Below are 23,038 nucleotides of genomic sequence, written 5' to 3'. Positions count from 1 at the left end.
CAGATTCTGGTTTCTCAACATTTAACAATTTCTCAGTAAGTTGTCATTTGACATGGTTATTTTCTCCCATGGTTTTGGCCGTTTCTACATCACCAATCAGTTTCTCATTTGCTTTCAGGAATTAAATCCAGAAATAAAGTTTGTCATTGTTCCTTCCTGTAATCTGTGACAGATGAAAAGATAAGTAAGATAGGAATTTATCAGTTTTTAGGATTCTGGGAAGGTGGCAGCATAATTTTGCTATCTTTATGAATTCCCACGTAAAAACATACAGAAAAGTACAAAAATAATTGTAAAGGTACAGCTTAGTGAATTTTCAGAATATGCACAACTAAGTTAAGCAACATCCAGAGAAAATAGAACATCTATGATATCCTCAATAGAACATCCATGCCCCCTTTGTTATACCATGCCTTATAAAGCCAGAGCAGGTTCTGCCCAGTGCGGGGTAGAAAAGCGTATCTCAGAAATGATAGTCCATAATTTACTTCTTTGAGTTCAGAGAATCTTACTTAAATATCTTTAATATTTTTTAATCTAAAGGAAAGTTAGAATATTTGAGTGACCTGACCAAATACTAATCAAGAAGTGTCCTGTAGTAGAAAGAGTTCATAAAATCAGAAGTCAGAAGACCATTGTTTAGTTCAAACTCTACCACTATCGAGGTAGCTTGGGATGAGAACTTAAAACTCAATTGCTTATGCAGTGAGTGAGCTGGACTAGAACACCAGCTGAGCAGTGTGTCCTCCTCGGGAATCTCAGTTTTGACTCTAAAGAGCTCTTTGTCCAAGCTTCTAAGTTTTAATAAGTTGAGCGTATCTTGTGTTCCCCCAGGAGTGGTAATAGCTTTCTGTAGTTATACCTCTATGGCACCACGATATTTACTTTTTACCTTTTCAGATCTTATGATTTTATGCCCACTTCTTTATATTAAGTTCTCTTTGTTAATAAAACTATATTTTCTGTTTCCTGATTGGACTCTGAGTGGTGCAGAAACTTAAGGGTAAGGTTTAACTTACATGCTTGCTGGTTTTCGTTATGTTGTGTTAAAATAGCTAAAGTGCTAGCTACTTCTTGTTTGTAGATCCAGTCAGCATAATGCCTTCAGTGTAGCGGGCAGTTGTGACATTCTGTGAACTCTCAGTAAGATCAAAGTCTCTGTGGACTTTTTTGGAGAGCAGGAGTGTTGACAGAGATCTGAGGCAAGAATGTGATAGTGTACTGTTAAACCTGCCAGGTAAAAGCAAAGTGCTTTTGGGATTCTTTGCAAATTAATATGGAGAAAAAAGCATTTATTTACCAGGTTACAGGGATTAATACTAATTTGTTCCAGTAAAAATACTGTATTTTGAATACCAGCTGCAGTTGGAGTTACTACCTGTCTGCATTTATTTATAATTCAGTTATTTTTCAAGACCCATCTGCTTTACACATAAACAGGCAAGTTGTTAAATGGAATGTGATAGCTATCATCATCTTTCATGTTTTTTGATCATGGCACTCATCTCTGTAATACTGCTTTTTAAAAACATCTTGGTGAGAAGGAGAAGAAACTCTAGTGGCTTCTACTTGATTGTGCTCAGTTGCTCAATTGTGTCCTAGTCTTTGCAACTCTGTGGACTGTAGCCCGCCAGGCTCCTCTCTGTCCATGGGATTTACCAGGCAAGAGTACTGGAGTGGGTTGTAATTTCCTCCTCCAAGGGATCTTCCCCAGGGATCGAACTTATGTCTCCTGCATTGGTGTATACGTATATATACTTGAAAGTCACTTAGTCATGTCCAACTCTTTGGGACCCCATGGACCATACAGTCCATGGAATTCTCCAGGCCAGAATACTGGAGTGGGTAACCTTTCCCTTCTCCTGGGGATCTTCCCAACCCAGGGATCGAACCCAGGTCTCCCACATTGCAGGCAGATTCTTTTTTTTTCAGTTGGAACTAATTCCTTTATTAAGCTTCATTTGGGAGCTGACTACCACAGACCTCAGGAGAAAATGCATCTTGCTTTTGCAGAGATCAACATAGTTTAGCAATGCCCAAGCTCCTCTTTCAGAGAGGTGAACCTCAGCTTAGAGGAAGGGCTGAGAAGGCTTCCACACGGAAGGTGACATGGAGAAGATGTAGTAATCACACGGGAGCCAGTCCAGGAGCAAACCAAGTGCATGGCCACCTGCTGCTTCCCTGTGCCCTGCCAGGAGAGCGCTGCGAAGCAGAGGCATCCGGGTTCCCAAGCGGGCACCAGCAACACCTCCAAGGCAGACCTGAGGAACCTGAGGATGAGGTTCCAAAAGTAGTCCCTACAGAGGCTAAGAGTCTAATCAGGAATAAAAGGAGACGGGGGTGGGGGCATGGTGTGTGTGTGTTCAGTCGTGTCTGACTCTGCAACCGCATGGACTGTAGCCCACCAGGCTCCTCTGTGCATGGGATTTTTCAGGCAAAAATACTGGAGTGGGTTGCCATTTCCTTCTCCACAGGCAGATTCTTTATCAGATGAGCCACAAGGTAAGCCCAAGAATACTGGAGTGGATAACCTTTCCCTTCTCCTGGGGATCTTTCTGACCCAGGAATCGAACCGGGGTCTCCTGCATTGCAGGTGGATTCTTTACCAACTGAGCTATCAGGTAGTGGATCCTTTACCACTGAACCACCAGCGAAGCCCTCTGCTTGATCATTCCTACCATAATGGTTCTTATTTTGTGGATCAGAGAATCAATATGGGGAGTGTGCCAGTTGCTAAGTATGTCTGTTCTGGTTATACAGTGGGGAACTGGGGGACAGGCTGAATCTGTGGTTTTATTTGGCCCACTATGATTTGATCTGAAACTCCTTGAATTGTGTCACAGATAATCTGTAAACCTCTGTTGCCTACATGATTATTTTCAAATAATTTCGATGAAAAAATGTACTTGAGGCATGTAAGATATATTATGTTACTTTTTCTTTTTTTTTTTTAAAGAGATAAATCTATAAATGGGAAAGACTAGGACAGTTTAATATGCAATTTAAAAATACTTAACATCTGGTGATAAGGCTTTAAGATGGCTAGAACATTCCCCTGCTTCTTTCTGGAAGTCACATCAAGCACCAGCAAGCTTAATGCTGTTTGAAAATAGCTACAGTGCAACTAATTCGTAGAGAGACATTAGACTGAGTGTTTTACTGGAGTAAAACTAGACTGAGAATGTGAAAATGAGGAAGTCACGTGTGCAGTACACTAAAAATGCCCTGCTAAGCTTTGTTTTAGCTAAGTTAATACAACTGTTTTAAACATAGTCTAATCATTCATTTGGGCAGAGAATGGGATTATTTTCTGGGTGTGATATTAAGTGAATTTAACAGCATAGAATGTGACTTTATTTCTCAGCTTTCATTTCATAATGAAACTATTTTGATGTTAAAGTCCCCTGGTGGTTGTATGTTTCAATGTCTTATACTTTGAATTAGATTCAGGTTTCAGTGTGACAAATTTTGCTAAGAGTTTGGGGGAAATAATTCTATTGATAATGTATCACAAATATCTTAAGGTAGGACAGATAATTTTTTTTTCTCTTTTAAATGTCAGTATGTTAAAAATAATGTGTCTAAATTAACATAGCTTATTTCTTAGCCAGAGGAATACACCTTTGTTTAAAACTGAGGAGAAATTAGCAATATATTAACATTTTTTTCTTCTGAAAATTATTTATATGCCCTAAAGATATACAGCTGTTTCTTTTTTCTTTTTCCCTGTATTTTCTTTTTCTTTTCTTTAAGCTAAATTTTGAAAGCATTTTATTTTTATTCTGGCCATGTCATGTGGCCTGCAGGATCCCCTGACCATTGATCAAACCTGCACCCCTGCGGTGGAAGCCCAGTGTTAGCCACTGGACCACCAGCGAAGTCCTTGTATTTTCATGGTTTAAGTTCACATTAAACTAACTCTGGTGCTGGTATGATATATACAAAGGAACATAATACCCAAATACTTTCTTGTAAGATTGTCTCATGGTGAAAAATGTATTACCACAATGTGTGTGCTGAAGAAAGATTTAAAGAAAATCTGTTTGAGTTAGAGAAATTTTTCTGGCTGACATTTTGAAAACTAGGCATAAAAGACTGGTATGAGAAAGACCCTGCCTTCAACTATTTTTTCTTTTCCTTTTTGGTCTAATAAAACCTTAGTTTCATTGATTTAAGACTGTTGGGGTGGGAATTCCCTGGTGGTCCAGTGGCTAAGACTCTGCGCTCCTGATACAGGGGGGCTGGGTTCGATCCCTGGTCAGGGAACTAGATCCCACATGCCACAACTAAGACTCTATGCAGCCAAATGAATAAAAATAAATGTTTAAAAAAAAAAAAAAAAAAGACTGTTGGGGTTACAAGGACCTCTTCAGTGCCATGATGTGTCACTCTCATCCCAGCCTTGCAGTCAGAACTCAAAAGAATTATATCTTGGGCTCAAGAGAACTGAGTCAGAAGCAGCCCAAGGGTTGCATTTTCCTGGCCTCTCTTCTCTATTGTCAGTAATCAATCCATTCAGCAATTAAATCAACATGGTGTCTGACATGTACTGGGTAGTATATATGTGTTTTTATGTATATTCTCTCATTTTAAATTCGTAGAAGTTATGTATTATTTTCACTTTATGAAAGTTGAAGTTTAAACAAAAGTTTAACCTACTTTTAACTGTAGGTTAAAAGTCCCACAAAGAGTCACAGAACTGGTATGTAATTACAGCTGTCTCTCTTTATGACTTACGATAAAACTAAGGGACATTAATGGTAGTAAAATTGTCATATATTCTTGAAATATTGCATATACATTTTTCTGTAGTACAGTAAACATTTATAGAGCATCTACTTTATACAAAGTTTCATAAGTGTCTCAAGGGGTAACAGTCTTATAGTGGAATTAACACTTGTGAACAAATCTAGAAAATGATATGTCTCAGGAGGAAAGGATAAAATACTGGTACGTTGAGGGAAAAGGAAAGTTATTTTGACAGACTAAACTGGAAATGCATATTACATGAGTGAATAATTTATGTGAAAGCATCAAATTTAGTTAACTTGCTTTGGATTGTTTTAATAGTCAAAGGAAAACGTTTTGGATCTCTTTGAATTTGTCTCCAGTGGTCCCGAACGATTTTGGCACCAGGGACTGGTTTCATTGAAGACAATTTTTCCATGGATTGGGGTGCAGGGGGATGGTTTCCAGATGATTCAAGCAAATTGCATTTATTGTGCACTTTTTTCTATTATTTCTTATTTAGCTCCACCTCAGATCTCAGACATTAATTAGATCCCAAAGGTTGGAGACCCCTGGTCTAAGCCAAATTGTTAGTGTCTGTTGGGGTCCTTTAATGGACCGGAACCTTGTGGTACGGAGTCGACGATAAGAAAGTGAAAGAGAGAAAGAGGCTGATATCCCTTGGTTTACGCACAGGACCAATAAAATCCTTGACACAGGACTTGCATCGCTCACGAAGGCACCAGGCGCCCTCTCGAGGGGGTCTTAGAAGCCCGGGCAGAAAAGTGAGCACAACGGGTCTCCGCACTCCAGAGAGTCAGCCAGAAAAAGAGAGAGAGAGAGAGAAAGAGAGAAAGAGAGAAAGAGAGACAAAAAAGACCTGGGGACCTAAGCTCTGATGGAGCAAATGTGCTTTAATGATTTTCCTATGAGTATATATAGGCTGTGGTACAAGAAACTTCTTTCGGGAATGATAGAGATCAGAAAACCAAACGTACAGCAACCGTTACCAAGGGAACAAGGGGTAATGTAGTCACAAGGTCAGGACACAATCCATATCTCAAGAAAGGGGAACGAGACTAAGCAGTTTTGTCCTAAAGAGAATGTTTACTAAAGGAGACCCAAGCCTGCCTCACACAATGACCTCAGTCCCTGGGAGCAGCGTGCTGTTCCGCTTGAAGAGGAACAAAGGACTCATGAGAGACAGCACGTAGGAATCCTCCCGTCAAACACTCCCTGACAAGTGTCAAATGGATAATTGTAATGGGGATAGAGACATATTCCCTAATAGTGTATTTACCAAAAGTAATCAATTATTTTGGAATGTGCCTTCATAGTAACTGTGCAGTGATGGATCCTTTGTATTAATAGCTCTCATTCAGTTAAGAGCTCCCATTTCCAGAATGTGTCTGCAGAGCTAGTCTGGGTATATCTGAGAGAGGGAGACACACACAAGGCAAGGTTGAGGGAGAAGGTCTTGAGGGGGAGAAGGAGTGTATGTGTGTGAATAAGCATAGGAAAAAAGATTGGAAGTTGTCACCCTATAGAAAATGAGTGTGATTAAAAGGTAGAAGTAGAGAGGAAGGGGTAATTTTCTTTTTATTTCTGTTTACTTCCATAATATCTCTCTTCCCAGGTGATGCTAGTAGTAAAGAACTTGCCTGCCAGTGCAGGAGTTGTAAGAGACTTGGGTTCAATCCCTGGGTTGGGAGGATCCCTTGCAGTAGGATATGGCAACCCACTCCTGTATTCTTGCCTGGAGAATCCCTTGGACAGAGGAGTCTGGCAGGCTGTGGTCCATGGAGTCACAAAGAGTCAGACATGACTGAAGAGACTTAGCACACACACTTCTATAATAATGATAGCTAATACTTGTTGCTTACTATCTGCTAGGTCCCCATTCTAAGTTTTTAAATTGTAGTCACTCATAGTCAGTAGATGGGGAAACAGTGGAAACAGTGAGAGACTTTATTTTTGGGGTCTCCAAAATCACTGCAGATGGTGACTAGCAGCCATGAAATAAAAAGACACTTACTTCTTGGAAGAAGAGTTGTGACTAACCTAGACAGCATATTAAAGGGCAGAGACATTACTTTGTTCCCTCTGTTATTTACCTGGGGCCAAACTATGGGGGAGGTAATGAAGATAATGGAGACCTCCTTCAAAAGGTCCCTTGCAGGCACTGCTACACTCTGTGGCCTCAGCCCTGCAGCAGGCCACCACCGACCCATGCCTCCGCCGGAGACTCCTGGACACTTAGAGTCTGGGTCAGTCTCTTGTGGGGCCACTGATCTTTTCTCCTGGGTCCTGGTACACACGAGGTTCTGTTTGTGCCCACCAAGAGTTTGTTTCCCAGTCCTGTGTAAGTTCTCATGGCTCTGTGGTGGGATTAATGGTGACCTCCTCCAAGAGGGCTTATGCCATACCCAGGTCTACTGCACTCAGAGCCCCTGCCCCTGCGGCCATCCACTGCTGACCCGAACCTCCACAGGAGACACGCACAGTTCTGTCTCAGTCTTTATGGGGACTCTGGAATTTGTGTTATTGGTTAAAAAATATTTTATCCTAGTCTTTTGTTACATAGAGGTTAGAAAAATTCTTTTAACAAGTTGTCTTTATTTATTTATGACTGTGCTGGGTCTTCCTTAATGGGTGTGGATTTTCTGTAGTTGCAGTGAGTGGGGGCTGTTCTCTAGGTGTGGTGCACGAGCTTCTCATCGAAGTGACTTTGCTTTTTGCAGAGCATGGGCTCTAGGTCTCATCGGCTCAGCGGTTGTGGCAAATGGGCTTAGTTGCCCTGTGACATGTGGGATCTTTGTGGACCAGGGATTGAACCATTGGCAGGTGGAGTCTTAACCACTGGACCACCAGGGGAGTTCAGAAGTTTTAAATTTTGATGGTGTCAAACTTATAAATCTTTTTCTTCATGGCTTTTTATTTCCTGTTCTTAGATTACTAGATTTTTAAAAAAAATGTTAAAATTTTTATCAAGTGATTTTTTACTGTCTGTCTAAAGGAGTGATCGTATTAATTTGTTAGTATAGTGAATGATTTTAATGAATTTGTGTTGAACCTTCCTTAAATTCTTTGGAGAAAAATCTACCTGGTTATGATTTGTGATCCTTTTGAAAAACTACTGATTTCAATTTGTTATGTATATATTTGTGTACTATATAAGTTAAAATTAGAGGGTGACTTACAGTGTCTTCTTCCTCTTTTTTTCCTTCCCTCCTGCCTGTCTCTCCTCCCTTTTTCCTGTCTCCCATCCTCCTTCCTCTCTCATTCTATCTCTCTTCCTTATCTTTCTTTACAGTTTTTTATGTTGGTGTTGTGTTGTTTCACAGAATAATTTAAGTTTTTCTAAACTCTATAATGGTTATATAATATAAAAATGAGTAATAAGAAATTATTTGGTATTTGTCCATTAGTTTATCTGGGTCTCACACCTTTCTTAGGATAGATCTTGGACTACCCTGTAATTTTTTTTTTTCTTAGTTATTTGTGTGTTCAAGTTTCTATCTATCCTTAAGGGGATTTTGCAATATACAGTTTTTTAGGAAAATTGTCCATTTCAATTTCCATTTCAACTATATGTTCACCTTTATTACATGTTTTCTTATAATAAAAAACTCAAATATTTCAATTTTTTGCTTCTAATATTATACATTATTTTCATTCCTTCCCCTCTCCACACCCATTTTTCAGACTTACTGAACAATATTCTGTTTTATTGGTCTTTTCCAAGAAAAGCTTTGGGTTGGCTTTATTGATTGCCTGTCTCTAGCATCTATTTAGTTTCTACTTTCATTTTTATAATTTGCTTTTATTTTTCTGGCCAGGTTAAAAAAATTTTTTTGTACTGTTTCCTGTAATAATTTCACTTATAGAAAGTTGCTGGACTAGGTCAAGGAACTCCCATGTACTTTACCCAGAATCACCAACTGACATTTTGCCCCATTTATTTAGTTTTTTGCCCAGCTTTATTGACCTATAATTAACAAAATTATGTATATTTAAAGTGTACAATGTGGTGATTTGATATACATAGTACATTGTGAAGTGATTACCACAATAAAGTTAATTAACACGTTTATCATCTCACATAGTTACCTTTTGTGTGTGTGTGTGTGTGGTGACAACACTTAAAATCTACTCTCTTAGCAAATTTCAAGGATATAATATAGTATTATGTAGTATTGTTAACTATAGTCATTATGCTGTACATTAGATCCCAAGAACTTATTCATCTTATGAGTAAAAGTTTGTACCTTACCATTTCTCTGAATGTTTTTATCTCTGTATTTTTGCAGAACCACTTTAGTGTAAATTGGAGGCATTTTGCCCAGTTACTTCTGACTATTTAAGTGTGTTGATTTTAAGAGTCACATTACAGTTATCAAAATCAGGAATTTTAACAGTGATACAATGCTATTATTAAAGCCACAATCCATGTTTAAATTTTATCAATTTGTTGTCCATAAAGTTCTTTTATAAATGTTCTTTCTTGTTCTGAAATATGGTCTAGGGAAATGCATTGCATTTAGTTGTCTCTTTAATGTCATTTAATCTGAAACATTTCGTCAGACTTTTTTGGTGTGTGTTCTTTAACCTTTATGTTGTTAAAATATAGACCAAGTGTTTGTTGTTAGTTTTTTTAAAATAACCCTCAGTTTGAGTTTGTATAATTAAACTAGTTGAGGTTATACAGTTTTGGTATAGTAGCAGTGATGTGTCCTTAGTGCATAATATCAGAGACCACCTGATATTGTTTGTTTATAGTGATGTCTGCAAAATTTGCCCAGTCTAAAGTTACTGTTTCTCTCTGTAATTAATAAATAATCTATTACGAGACATTTGATGATGTTAATACCTATTTCTCATCAGCCTTTTACCTCTGAGTTTATTTTATCATTCTGTTTCAAGTCTGTCATATTGAAACTTTAGTTTTTCAGCTTTATTTTCTAAAGTACTTAAGATTATAAAGTTTTCTTAATATATTACTTTGATATATTAACTGACATACTTACAGTAGGGTTGGAAATGAAAGAAGACAGTAGATGGGGAGATTGTCCATATAATAATGTACTACTTGGAAACTGGCAATACGATCCTGAAGTGAAGTTGCTAAGTCATGTCCGACTCTTTGCAACCCCATGGACTATAGCCTACCAGGCTCCTCCGTCCATAGGATTTTCCAGGCGAGAATACTGGAGTGGGTTGCCATTTCCTTCTCCAGGAGATCTTTCCGACCCAGGGATTGAACCCGGGTCTCCCGCGTTGTAGACAGTTGCTTTACTGTCTGAGCCACCAGGGAAGTCCAGTAAGGTCCTAAAGAGGGTATTTTAAAGGTGTCCCAAGTTACCCATGTCTTAAAAAAATGTTTCCAGTGCTGATTTAAAGAACAAGAGATACAGTTTATGATGATCATGATTGTCATACTTATGAGTAATAGTAAGTTCTGGAAAATTATGAAGTTAAGAAGTGTGTTTCTTTAGTGCCACTGGTACTTCAGGATTTGTTTAGTGCACAGTGTCTCAAACATTTACTTTATCATTTCAGGAGCAGCAGAGCTGGCATGGAAGAATCCTCTGTCAAGCTGGTTTACTGCTATGCTCCACTGCTTTGGTGGAGGAATTTTATCCTGTGTACTGCTTGCAGAGCCTCCACTTAGGTTTCTTGCAAACAGCACTAATATATTACTGGCATCTTCAATCTGGTAAGCTGCCATTGTGGTGAACTATTTAAAAAATTGTTCTGTAAATTGTTAGTAAATGGTATTTTGTTCTTTAAAAAATAATTTATGTTCTTAGAAGTTAATGCATTTGCAAGGGAACGCACCCAAATAGTGCCCAAGGTTTTAAATGCAAAGTATATCTCTTTCTCACCCATCTCCCCTGTTCTCTCTTAGAGGTAGGCATTGTTACCATTTTCTTATGTGTCTTTCAGTTCAGTTCAGTTGCTCAGTCATGTCCGACTCTTTGCGACCCCATGAACCTCAGCACACCAGGCCTCCCTGTCCATCACCAGCTGCCGGAGTTTACCCAAACTCACATCCATTGAGTCGGTGATGCCATCCAACCATCTCATCCTCTGTTGTCCCCTTCTCCTCCTGCCCTCAATCTTTCCCAACATCAGGGTCTTTTCAAATGAGTCAGCTCTTCTCATCAGGTGGACAAAATATTGGAGTTTCAGCTTCACCATCAGTCCTTCCAGTGAACACCCAGGACTGATCTCCTTTAGGATGGACTGGTTGGATCTCCTTGCAGTCCTAGGGACTCTCAAGAGTCTTCTCCAACACCAGAGTTCAGAAGCATCGATTCTTTGGCACTCAGCTTTCTTTATAATCCAACTCTCACATCCATACATGACTACTTGAAAAACCAGAGCCTTGACTAGACAGACCTTTGTTGACAAAGTAATGTCTGCTTTTTAATATGCTATCTAGGTTGGTCATAACTTTCCTTCCAAGGAATAAGCATCTTTTAATTTCATGGCTGCAATCACCATCTGCAGTGATTTTGTAGCCCCCCCCAAAATAAAGTCAGCCACTGTTTCCACTGTTTTCCCATCAAGTGAATGTTGAGCTTTAAGCCAACTTTTTCACTCTCCTCTTTCACTTTCATCAAGAGGCTCTTTAGCTCTTCTTCACTTTCTGCCATAAGGGTGGTGTCATCTGCATATCTGAGGTTATGGATATTTCTCCCAGCAATCTTGATTCCAGCTTGTGCTTCCTCCAGCCCAGTGTTTCTCATAATGTACTCTGCATATAAGTTAAATAAGCAGGGTGACAATGTACAGCCTTGACGTACTCCTTTCCCAATTTGGAACCAGTCTGTTGTTCCATGTGCAGTTCTAACTGGTGCTTCCTGACCTGCATACAGGTTTCTCAAGAGGTTGTGTCTTTAGTGGAAGCATTTCAAATATGAAAGGACATCAAATACTTGACCCCCAACAGTTGATCTTGTGAACCTAACCTGTGCTTATAGTTATACAACTTAATAATCAAGAGTGTGACCAACTACACAAAAAGTCCAAGTGATTATGATATTTCTGGTAATTGTTCTTGTCACACTCTGTTCGATTATTCCAAGTCTTATGAAATTTAACATTACTTTTGTTTTGAAGTGAAGAAAAAAATGTTAATAGGAATTGCTTTGGATTCTTGCAAATTCTACTTCAGTTATCTTTAAGAGGAGAGATCCTCTAAGTTGAAAACAAAGTATAATACCAATCAGAGAGCTTTGTTAAACCTAAAGCAGAAACTTTTGATTAAAAATCAAATCAATGAAATATGTAACATTAGGAACATTTGAAGTTAATTTTTATTGTGACTTTTTTTTTTAATTTTTAAAAACTTTATTTATTTGGCTGAGTTGGGTCTTAGTTGCAGCATGAGAGATCTTCATTGCATCTCATGGAGCTTTTTGTTGTGGCACATGGATTCTCTAGTTGTGGCAGTTGGTCTTCTGTAGTTTTGACACAGGGGCTTCACTTACTCCACAGCTTGTGGGATCTTAGTTCCCTGACCAGGGATAGAACTACTTCCCCTGTATTGCAAGGCAGATTGTTAACCACTGGACCACCAGGGAAGTCCCCATTGTGATCATTTTAAATATGTGCTCAGTTGCTAAGTCGTGACTGACTCTTTGTGACCCCATGGACTGTAGCCCACTAGGCTCAGACTCTGTCCGTGGGATTTCCTAGGCAAGAATACCGGAGTGGGTTGCCATTTCCTTCTCCATGTAAATATGTAACCAGTTATAAAAGGGGATGTTATAAATAGTAGTAGCAATGGGAAAAATAGTGGGAACCCGTAGCCATAGAAACTGTTTGGAGTAGAACAATAAGTTTGGATAGCAAATATGTATTGAGCTGTTACCATATGTCAGCTAAATTTTATATTCATTGTCATATCATAAGGATCTAATGAAGTAGCTCCTATTATTTCCATTTGAAAAATGAGAAAACTGAGGCATAGAGAAATGCTTCACTGTTCTTTTCATATTTAGTACATGATTGAGCTAGGATCAAAACCAGGAAGCCTGACTGTAGAGCCTTGACACTTCATAACCACTTTCTCTCATTTGTTTGCTTAACTATTTCTTAAAGTATAACCTTCCAGTTACTATGTGTTTTAAAACATTTTCTCAAGGACTTTTATTTCTATAGCAATATTTTAAAAGGATATTAACATTTTGGAGAATTTTTTTTAATGTGTCTAGATGCTGAAGCTATATGAGAGTAGGATATCCAGACTCTTGACACTTTTCATCACTTTCAATTCTACTCCTATATACTAACTACCACTATTGCCTGGACAGTTGCAGTAGCTTCCTAAGTGGTCTAGCTGCTTCTTTCATTATCCCCCTGAGTCTTGTCTTTATTTTTGCTGCTGTTTAGTCACTGTCGTATCCAACTCTTTTCGATATAGTGGATAAAAAGTGATTATTTAAAAATAACTTAGAACATGTTACTTCTATGATCAGTATTTTCTTATCTTATTAAGAGGAAAATTCAAAACTCTTAGCATACCCTGAAAGACTGTAAAATCTTGCTTCCACTCTGTGGTAATGGCTTTCTGGTCTGTTCCTGTCAGCCTGCTCTGGTCATGTTGGCGTTGCCGTTCTCTGGAACACAAAGGCACTGTTCCGTCTCAGTGCCTTTGTGCTTGCTCTCTTTTCTCTGTGGTGTGCTTTTCCCAGAAGGCTCATGTTTTCTTTCTTTGGAGAGGTCTTCTCTAACAAACATACCTCCTCTCCCATGACTATCTCATCATGCTTCTTTTTTTCCTTCCTAGATTTATTGCTGTCTGGTGTCCTCTGTTTATTTCTTTTTATGACGGTTTGCCTCACTCCACTAGAATAGCAGCCTATCAGAGCAGGGACTTTGTTTTGTTGATTGTGTGCCAAGTACTACTGTTCTAGGCTCTAGTACATTGCTAAAGGAATGGACTGCTTGTGTTACGTGGGATTTCTGTAATCGAGTGGCTGGAAATTACAGATCTTGATTAGTGGTTCATTAAATGAAATAAACTTGCTTGTCTATAGATATATACTTTCTTGGCTGAAACTAAGAGATATGTTAGAAATGGAAAATAAATGCATTTTTATGTAGTTAACTAATAGTATAGTATTTAGTTGTTAACTTGAAATCTTTTATTATTCCCATTTAATACAAGAGGAAATTGATGCTTGATATATTGATAAATGATAGGGTCTCAATTTCAAATTAGCATGCTCTTAACCAAGAAGAACTTTCATTATAAACAGTATGTGTTTTTTAATTTAAAAGTTTCAATTAATATTGAATAGGTACAAAGGAATATTTATAAAATATTCAGAGTACAAAGAATTATGACACAATAAAAACTTGTATATCCATCATTTACATTAAAAAAATACTCAGTTCAGTTTCTCAGTTGTGTCCAACTGTGACCCCATGGACTATAGTATGCCAGGCCTCCCTGACCACCTGGAGTTTACTCAAACTCATGACCGTTGAGTCGGTGATGCCATCCAACCATCTCATCCTCTGTCGTCTTACAAAAATACTTTATTATAAAGTAAAAATTCATAAAACCAAGTATATCGCCCAATGAATTATTGCTAGGTATATCCTTGAAACCATGACCCAAGTCAAGAAATAAAGCTTTGTCATCTGTCCCAGAAGTTCCTTCTGGGTGTCACATTCCAATCACAACTCCCTTTCCACTTTAAATAATAAAAGAAGAAAAGACTGACTATCGCCATTTTGAAATTCTCAATTAGTTATCAGATGAAAGTCATTAAGAGTGCTAACGTCAGCAAAAAAAAGCTAATCAGACATTTTGGGTCTCTTATGGTCTTGTTAGATAAAGGGGTCTAACCTGAATTTGATTTGGATTCTTTCTTCCAGAAGAAAGTACAAGGTGAATCTTATATTAACTGGCAAGGAAGCTAATCAGTCTCAAGAGCCAATCTGAAGAAACTCCCCCTGGTCAATGAAGGGACAATTTGAGCTTCAATAATAAAATTCTAATTTATTGAAACCCATAAAATATGCTTAATCCATGAGCTCATACTTACTTAAATTTTTTTTTTAAATAACAAAAACAAAAAGAACTGGTCACTTTTGGAGAACATCAGGGGACCAATTCATATCCTGAAAACTGTAAACAAAGAGCAAGAATCTAGTATTTATCCTTCCTTTCCTAAATGAACGATACAACTAGGTAACCAAATAATAGATGATAGCACACTATTATCCTGACTTTTATGTTTATGACTTCTTTGCATACAAAATTTTATCATCCAGATGTTCATTACAAGACACTATAATTTAGTTACACCCAGTAAAAATTTTAATGTCTCTTAAGTCTCTCTGATTTTATCAGTTCCCTTTCCGTTCCATTTTTCCTTATAGTTGTCTCTTGAAGAACCAGAGCTGTTTGACATGTAGATTTTTCTATGCTCGTGAGTTTACTGATTGCATACTCATGGTGCAGATCATTATATTGCTCTGTTCTCTGTGTTTCCTAATAATTGGCAGATTGATCCAGAATCCAGAGCAGATTCATGTTCAGTTCAGTTCAGTTCAGTCGCTCAGTCGTGTCCCACTCTTGCGACCCTGTGAACAGCAGCACGCCAGGCCTCCCTGTCCATCACCAACTCCTGGAGTCCACCCAAACCTATGTCCCTTGTGTTGGTGATGCCATCCAGCTATCTCATCCTCTGTCGTCCCCTTCTCCTTCCAGATCGCTTTAATTAGCAAGACCATAAGAAACCAGAATGTGTGATTAGCTTTTTTTTTTGATTGATGTTAGTACTCTTTTAATGACTTTCATCTGATAACTAATTGAGAATTTCAAAATGGCAATAGTCCATCTTTTCTTTTATATGTTAATTTAAGTAGTAGTATAAATAAATACTTCCCACTAATCATCCATTATTTGGTTTCCCAAGTTGTATTGTTCATATAGGAAAGGAGGAATAAATACTTGATTCTTGCTTTTTATTTACAGTTTTCAGGATTATGAATTGGTCCCCTGCTGTTCTTCAGAAGTGACCAGTATTTTTTGTTGTTGCTGTTGTAATTAAAAAAAAATTTTTAAGTAAGTATGAGCTCATGGATTAAGCATATTTTATGGGTTTCAATAAATTGGAATTTTCTTATTATTAAAGCTCAAATTGACCCTTTGTTGACCAGTGGGAATCTCTTCAGATTGGCTTGTAAGACTTTGATTAGCTTCCTTACTACTTAATTAATACAAGATTCATCTGTACTTTCTTTTGGAATTACTAATTTCTGTAGGAAACTGGTTCCTTTTAGGAGAAAAGGTATTTCAAGGTCACAGTCTGAACACTAGACATGTTCATTATTCCTAATTACTTATGATTTTTCGATCTTCTCAGTGGACAGAGCTCGGAAAAATAAGGATAAAATAACTCATGAGTTCACTGATATTTCTAACTCAAATTCAGGAACATAGAATTTATGTAACTTTTCTCCGTTACATATGTGTCTTCTTTCTTCCACACTAAGAATTTTGATTTAAGAATTCAGTATCACGGTAATCCAAGTCTATGCCCCAACCAGTAATGCTGAAGAAGCTGAAGTTGAACAGTTCTATGAAGACCTATAAGATCTTCTAGAACTAACACCCCCCAAAAAATGTCCTTTTCCTTATAGGGGACTGGAATGCAAAAGTAGGACGTCAAGAAACACCTGGAGTAATAGGCAGATTTGGCCTTAGAGTACAGAATGAAGCAGGGCAAAGGCTAATAGAGTTTTGCCAAGAGAATGCACTGGTCATAGCAAACACCCTCTTCCAAAAACACAAGAGAAGACTCTACACATGGACATTACCATCTGGTCAATACCAAAGTGAGACTGATTATATTCTTTGCAGTCAAAGTTGGAGAGGCTCTGTACAGTCAGCAAAAACAAGACTGGGAGCTGACTGAGGCTCAGATCATGAACTCCTTATTGCCAAATTCAGACTTAAATTGAAGAAAGTAGGGAAAACCACTAGACCCTTCAGCTATGACCTAAATCAAATCCCTTACGATTATACAATGAAAGTGACAAATAGATTCAAGAGATTAGATCTGATAGACAGAGTGCCTGATGAACTATGGACGGAGGTTCCAGACATTGTACAGGAGACAGGGATCAAGACCATCCCCAAGAAAAGAAATGCAAAAAAGCAGAATGGCTGTTTGAGGAGGCCTTACAAATAGCTGTGAAAAGAAGAGAAGTGAAAAGCATAGGAGAAAAGGAAAGATATACCCATTTGAATGCAGAATTCTAAAGAATAGGAAGGAGAGATAAGAAAGCTTTCCTCAGTGATCAGTGCAAAGAGATAGAGGAAAACAATAGAATGGGAAAGACTAGAGATGTCTTCAAGAAAATTAGAGATACCAAGGGAACATTTCATGCCAAGATGGGCTCAATAAAGGACAGAAATGGTATGGACCTAACAGAAGCACAAGATATTAAGAAGAGGTGGGAAGAATACACAAGAACTGTACAAAAAAGATCTTCACAACCCAGATAATCACGATGGTCTGATCATTCACCTAGGGCCAGACATCCTGGGATGTCAATTCAAGTTGGCCTTCGGAAGCATCACTACGAACAAAGCTAACGGAGGTGATAGAATTCCAGTTGAACTATTTCAAATCCTAAAGATGATGCTGTGAAAGTGCTGCACTCAATATGCCAGCAAATTTGGAAAACTCAGCAGTGGCCACAGGACTGGAAAAGATCAGTTTTCATTCCAGTCCCTAAGAAAGGCAATGCCAAAGAATGCTCGAACTACTGCCCAATTGCATTCATCTCACACGCTAGTAAAGCAATGCTCAAAATTCTCCAAGGCAAGCTTCATCAGTACATGAACCGTGACCTTCCAGATGTTCAAGCTGGTTTTAGAAAAGGCAGAGGAACCAGAGATCAAATTGCCAACATTTGCTGGATTATCAAAAAAGCAAGAGAGTTCCAGGAAAACATCTACTTCTTCTTTATTGACTATGCCAAAGCCTTTGACTGTTTTTGTCACCACAAATTGTGGAAAATTCTTAAAGAGATGGGAATACCAGACCACCTGACCAGCCTCTTGAGAAGTCTGTATGCAGGTCAGGAAGCAACAGTTGGAACTGCACATGGAACAACAGACTGGTTCCAAAGAGGGAAAGGAGTCTGTCAAGGCTGTATATTGTCACCCCGCTTATTTAACTTACATGCAGAGTACATCATGAGAAACGCTGGGCTGGATGAAGCACAAGCTGGAATCAAGATTGCCAAGAGAAACATCGATAACCTCAGATACGCAGATGACACCACCCTTATGGCGGAAAAGGAAGAAGAGCTAAAGAGCCTCTTGATGAAAGTGAAAGAGGAGAGTGAAAAAGTTGGCTTAAAGCTCAGCATTCAGAAAACTAAGATCATGACATCTGGTCCCATTCAGTTCAGTTCAGTCGCTCAGTCGTGTCCGACTCTTTGCGACCCCATGAATCGCAGCACGCCAGGCCTCCCGGTACATCACCAACTCCCGGAGTTTACTCAAACCCATGTCCATCGAGTCGGTGATGCCATCCAACCATCTCATCCTCTGTTGTCCCCTTCTCCTCCTGCCCCCAATCCGTCCCAGCATCAGGGTCTTTTCCATTACTTCATGGCAAATAGATGGGGAAATAGTGGAAACAGTAAGAGACTATTTTTTGGGGCTCCAAAATCACTGCACATGATAACTGTGGCCATGAAATTAAAAGATGCTTTGCTCCTTGAAAGAAAAGCTATGACCAACCTAGACAGCATATTAAAAAGCAGAGGCATTACTTTGTCAACAAAGGTCTGTCTAGTCAAAGCTATGGTTTTTCCAGTAGTCATGTATGGATGTGAGAGTTGGACTAAAAAGAAAGCCGAGCACTGAAGAATTGATGCTTTTGAACTGTGGTGTTGGAGAAGACTCTTGAGAGTCCCTTGGACTTCAAGGAGATCCAATCAGTCCATCCTAAAGGAGATCAGTCCTGGGTGTTCATTGGAAGGACTGATGTTGAACCCGAAAATCCAATCCTTTGGCCACCTGATGTGAAGAGCTGACTCATTTGGAAAGACCCTAATGCTGGGAAAGATGGAAGGCGGGAAGAGAAGGGGACGACAGAGGATGAGATGGTTGAATGGCATCACCGACTCAATGGACCTGAGTTTGAGTAAACTCTGGGAGTTGGTGAGGGATAGATAGGCCTGGTGTGCTGCAGTCCAAGGGGTCACAAAGAGTCAGACCTGACTGAGTGACTGAACTGAACTGAAATGAAGAATTTCGATTCTTAAGGACACAGACATGATAGAAGTAGGATATTTCAACACCGCTCATTTATTCTGTATCATTCATGCCATACACAATAGTTTTGGAGTAATAATATGAATACCACCACTGATATGATTACTGAAAATATTAATTTTTTGCATGTACTCTTTTCATTCTCTTCCTATTTTCAAAATAGATATACCATTCTAAACTGTCATAGTAATAGTTATTATGTACTGTACTCTTCCCTTCTTAATTTCTTTTCAGTCTTTGTTTTATAGCTAACTGTATCTTTTATTTTTTTTTTTAATCAGGCCTTATGTCTGTGTCTGTAGTAATTTTGGTTTTCTGAAGGTTTTTTTCTCTAATTCATTCATCTGGAATAGTAGTCCCCAGATTCTCATGTGTTGATAAGTTTGTGTTTTTTGTACTTGAAAGTCAGTTTTATTGGATATAGGATCATAGGATCATACTTTCAGGTCTGAGTATTTTAAATATGTTACTCTCAGTTTTCTTGTGTTATGAAGCATTCTGTGAAAAACTGATCATTTAATTTTCTTTCTCTTTTAAGTTACATGCTCTTCTTTTCTGAATGCTCTGAAGTTTTTTTTCTGGCATGAAAGTCTAGTAATTTAAATTAAATATTACTAGGTGTTGGTCATTTAGGGGTCAATATTTTTAGGTATGTGGTCTGTCCTTTTTAGTAGCTATGTATGTGTGTGTGTTTTAAATTGAGAAAACTGTTTTATTATATATACTCTTCTCTTGCTTTGATTTTCTCCAGGAACTCTTTTTGGCTCTTTTTTGCCTTTCTTCAATAAACCTTTTTATGTCTTTAAAAAAATTTTTAAATTTTCTTTTTTACCTGATCTTTTAAAATTTTATTTCTCTTTGATTTCCTTCTAGTTTGGTCTTTATTACTGAAATAATTTTTTTCTTTATTTTTTTTTCCTACTCTTCGTGAGTATTTTATATCCAGTTCTCAGTTTTTCTATTTTTGATGTGCATTGTTCTTTTAAGTGTTGTATCACTTAACGGTTTTACCTAGTTTTGAAATAGGTTGCAGTTTTGATCTGTTTTGTGAACACATTTACCTGAGTACTTTCATGATGGGGATTTTTTTTCTCTTATAATAATAAATTTATATAAATTTGACCTTGATAATTTTCTGTTGGTCATTTTTATGTGGAATCAGGTTTCTTGAACTTTTAAGATAAAGTGAAATTCATGAAAGATTCTCTGACTTCGTAGAGCTCCTGCAACTGTTGTTGTAATATAGTATTCAGAGGATGACTTGCTTTCTGCGCTTTCACTGGTCTCTTCCTCTTCCGCAGTTTGGTCTGTGCCTTCCCCTCCTTTTGCTGTTCTGTCCTGCTCAGTTTTTGTTTTTTTGGACCGCATGTTTAACTTCCCTGACCACGTGTCCAACCTGAGGCCTCTGCAGTGGAAGCTCACATTGTTAACCACTGGACCCCCAGGGAAGTCCATCCTCAGTTTTGATTCTCACTATGGGACTTGTTCTAGAAGGGAGCCTAGGTGGATCAGTTTTCAGAGTTCATAGGGACTACGTTGGTCCAACCCCTATGGACCTTCTTATCATGGACCCTTTGTCTCACCTAGTATTGGAAATGTCAGAATCCTTCCAGTTTCAGCTGTTGTTGTTTTCCAAGTTGGCCTGCTGTGTTTTCTAGTGAATACCCATTAGGTATTTTGAAGCTGTTTTGTTCTTAGGTCCATTAGTTGCCGCTTACTTGCTTCTTCCTGTCAAGCAGTTTAGATCTGTGGATGCCGGTGATTTGCCTCTACCCGTTTACACTTTGGGATTTGAAGGGCTACCTTGTCACATAGTTTTGTTGTAAGTGCTGTGGATGGGATTTTGGCTTTGCTGTCTAGTTGCCCTGTCTGTTTTTATGTGGGGATTTGAAGAGATCAAAATCTGTGTGACTACTGCTGCCACCCTCTTCCCAGAACACTTGCCATTAGTTTTGATGTCCCTTGTGTGACCTGCCACGCTCAGCCCAATCCCATCTCCTTTCTTCCTTACTCGCAGGTAATAATTACTCTTAATGTTGTACCTATCATTTCTTTACTTTTCTGTGTAGTTCTGGCATATATATTTCTAAACAGTATATTTCATGACAGTTTTATAAATGGAATTATATATATGTATTTTTCATTGACTTGCTTTTTTTGTTCAGCCTTTGTTCCTGAGATTCAGCCTTATGGCGTATGGTTATAATTTACTGATTTTCTCTCCTGGATAGCTTATCAGAATGAATTGTGGTGGTATTTCATCCATTTCTTTGTTGACATAGAATTGTTTCATTTTTTTTCTATTACAATGTTGCTAAGAACATGATACAAATGGGCAAGATTTTTCTCTTGGTATAACTTAAGAGTATATTTATTGAGTTATATGGAAAGTGATTTTTAAGCTTTACTAGATAATGACAAATCATTTCTCAAATGATTATGCTAATTTACACCTCCACTGTACTGCACTAAATCTAAGAACTGAACTGCACCAATAACTTAAATACTCATATTTCTCTCTCTCACCCCATCTCCCTGCAGTTTTCACACAGATAATTTCTGCCTTGTTTGTGTTTATCTTACATTTTAGAAAAAGGGTATATCTTACATATGAATATCTGAACAGTGTATCTTTTTAGTTTTATTTGTTTTTTGCCCTGGTTTAAAATGGAGTATTATACTTTATATAGTTCTCTAGGGCTTATTTCACTCAGCATTATGTTACTTAGATTCATCTGTGTTTTGTTTGTAGCTGTGGTACGTTCCTTCTCATTGCTGTATAATCTATTATATTAATATCTATATTCATTCTTATTCTGATGACCTTTTTTATTGGTTCTGGTTGTTTTGTTGGGTACTACTAAACAACAACAATAACAGCCACTGATGTAGTACTACCGTTTCAGACACTTTTCTAAGCGCTTTACATTTGTCCTCTCATTTAACCTCACAGGAAACCAGTGAGGCAAGTTCCGTTTTATTTTCATTTGGTAGATAAGGGATCTGAGACAAGAAGGCTTAAATAAATTGCCCAAGGAATCACAGGTATCTAGTAGCTGGAGGCAGGATTCAAAGCTACCTAGTCCTTTATTCTGCACTTGCACAGCGTTTTGTTTTGGATTTGGGGAATACATTGTCTTTGTATTCACAGACCCTTAAATACAGAAATATGGTGCTTGCTTAAAGACAGTGTATTTAATGTTTTCTTTTGTCAGGTTTTAATGTTGAGAACAAGTTTCTAATCTTTGCTTCATTTGATTTTAATTTGAGGGATTAAAATAATGCTTGTGATATACTTTTAACTCTAGCAAGCTAAACTAAGGGAGTAGGTGAACACACTTCCTGGGAAGGTCATCTTTAGTATAACAGCGCGTGGTGCTCACATCTGGAATCAGCACCATCTGCTGGCAAAGGGGAAGAGTAACCTGGTATGTCATGTATGTTTAGTGTTGTTTGGAAGACAGTATAGCCTTTCATAGGATTTTTCCTTTTGAAAACTGTTTCTGGGAGGAAATAAATATTTTACAATTTGTCTGTGTATTGATTTTTATGCCCCAGTTTATTTTCCTTTCACTTCTAAGTATCAGTTATTATATATTGCACATTTACATAACAGACTGCATTTTTATGAGGAAAAATACAATAAAAAGTATAGTTATATAAGTCTGTCATTCTGTAATAGTCTTTTTCAGAGAATATACATAAAGTTATTAATTTGTTAGAGTAATGAGAGCAAGAGAAAAGCTATCTTACTGGACTAACATGAACTGCATTTAGTGTATTGCTCTCTTTTGGCTTGGTTAAGTTACACTGTTTTTGGTAGTCAGAGGAGAGGAATTAAGGGGAATTGAAGGCAGAGTTCTCAGTGATTAATTGTGGGAAGCTCAACTCTTGGTATTAACCTAAATTCTCATTTCATCTTCCTATTTTAACTGTTTCAACTTTCATTTGTCAGTGGCCTCGCATCCTGTTTGTATCCTGTTTTAGACT

At 37.9% G+C, this 23,038-nt stretch overlaps 1 protein-coding gene across 2 annotated transcripts in view; it reads left to right on the top strand.

The window, feature by feature from the left end:
- The window catches only part of TMEM38B (transmembrane protein 38B), a 61,595-nt gene that overhangs the window by 7,263 nt on the left and 31,294 nt on the right, over positions 1-23,038 (top strand). For both annotated transcript variants that reach the window (XM_043927227.1, XM_043927228.1), the window contains exon 2: positions 10,288-10,444. In XM_043927227.1, the coding sequence (XP_043783162.1) occupies positions 10,288-10,444 (157 nt within the window). The remainder of the gene's footprint in view (positions 1-10,287; positions 10,445-23,038) is intronic.

Source organism: Cervus elaphus, chromosome 16 (genome assembly GCF_910594005.1).
Source record: "Cervus elaphus chromosome 16, mCerEla1.1, whole genome shotgun sequence".
Taxonomy (NCBI): Eukaryota; Metazoa; Chordata; class Mammalia; order Artiodactyla; family Cervidae; genus Cervus; species Cervus elaphus.
The sequence above is the reverse complement of the archived record's forward strand: the minus strand, read 5'-3'. Positions and strand labels throughout refer to the sequence as shown.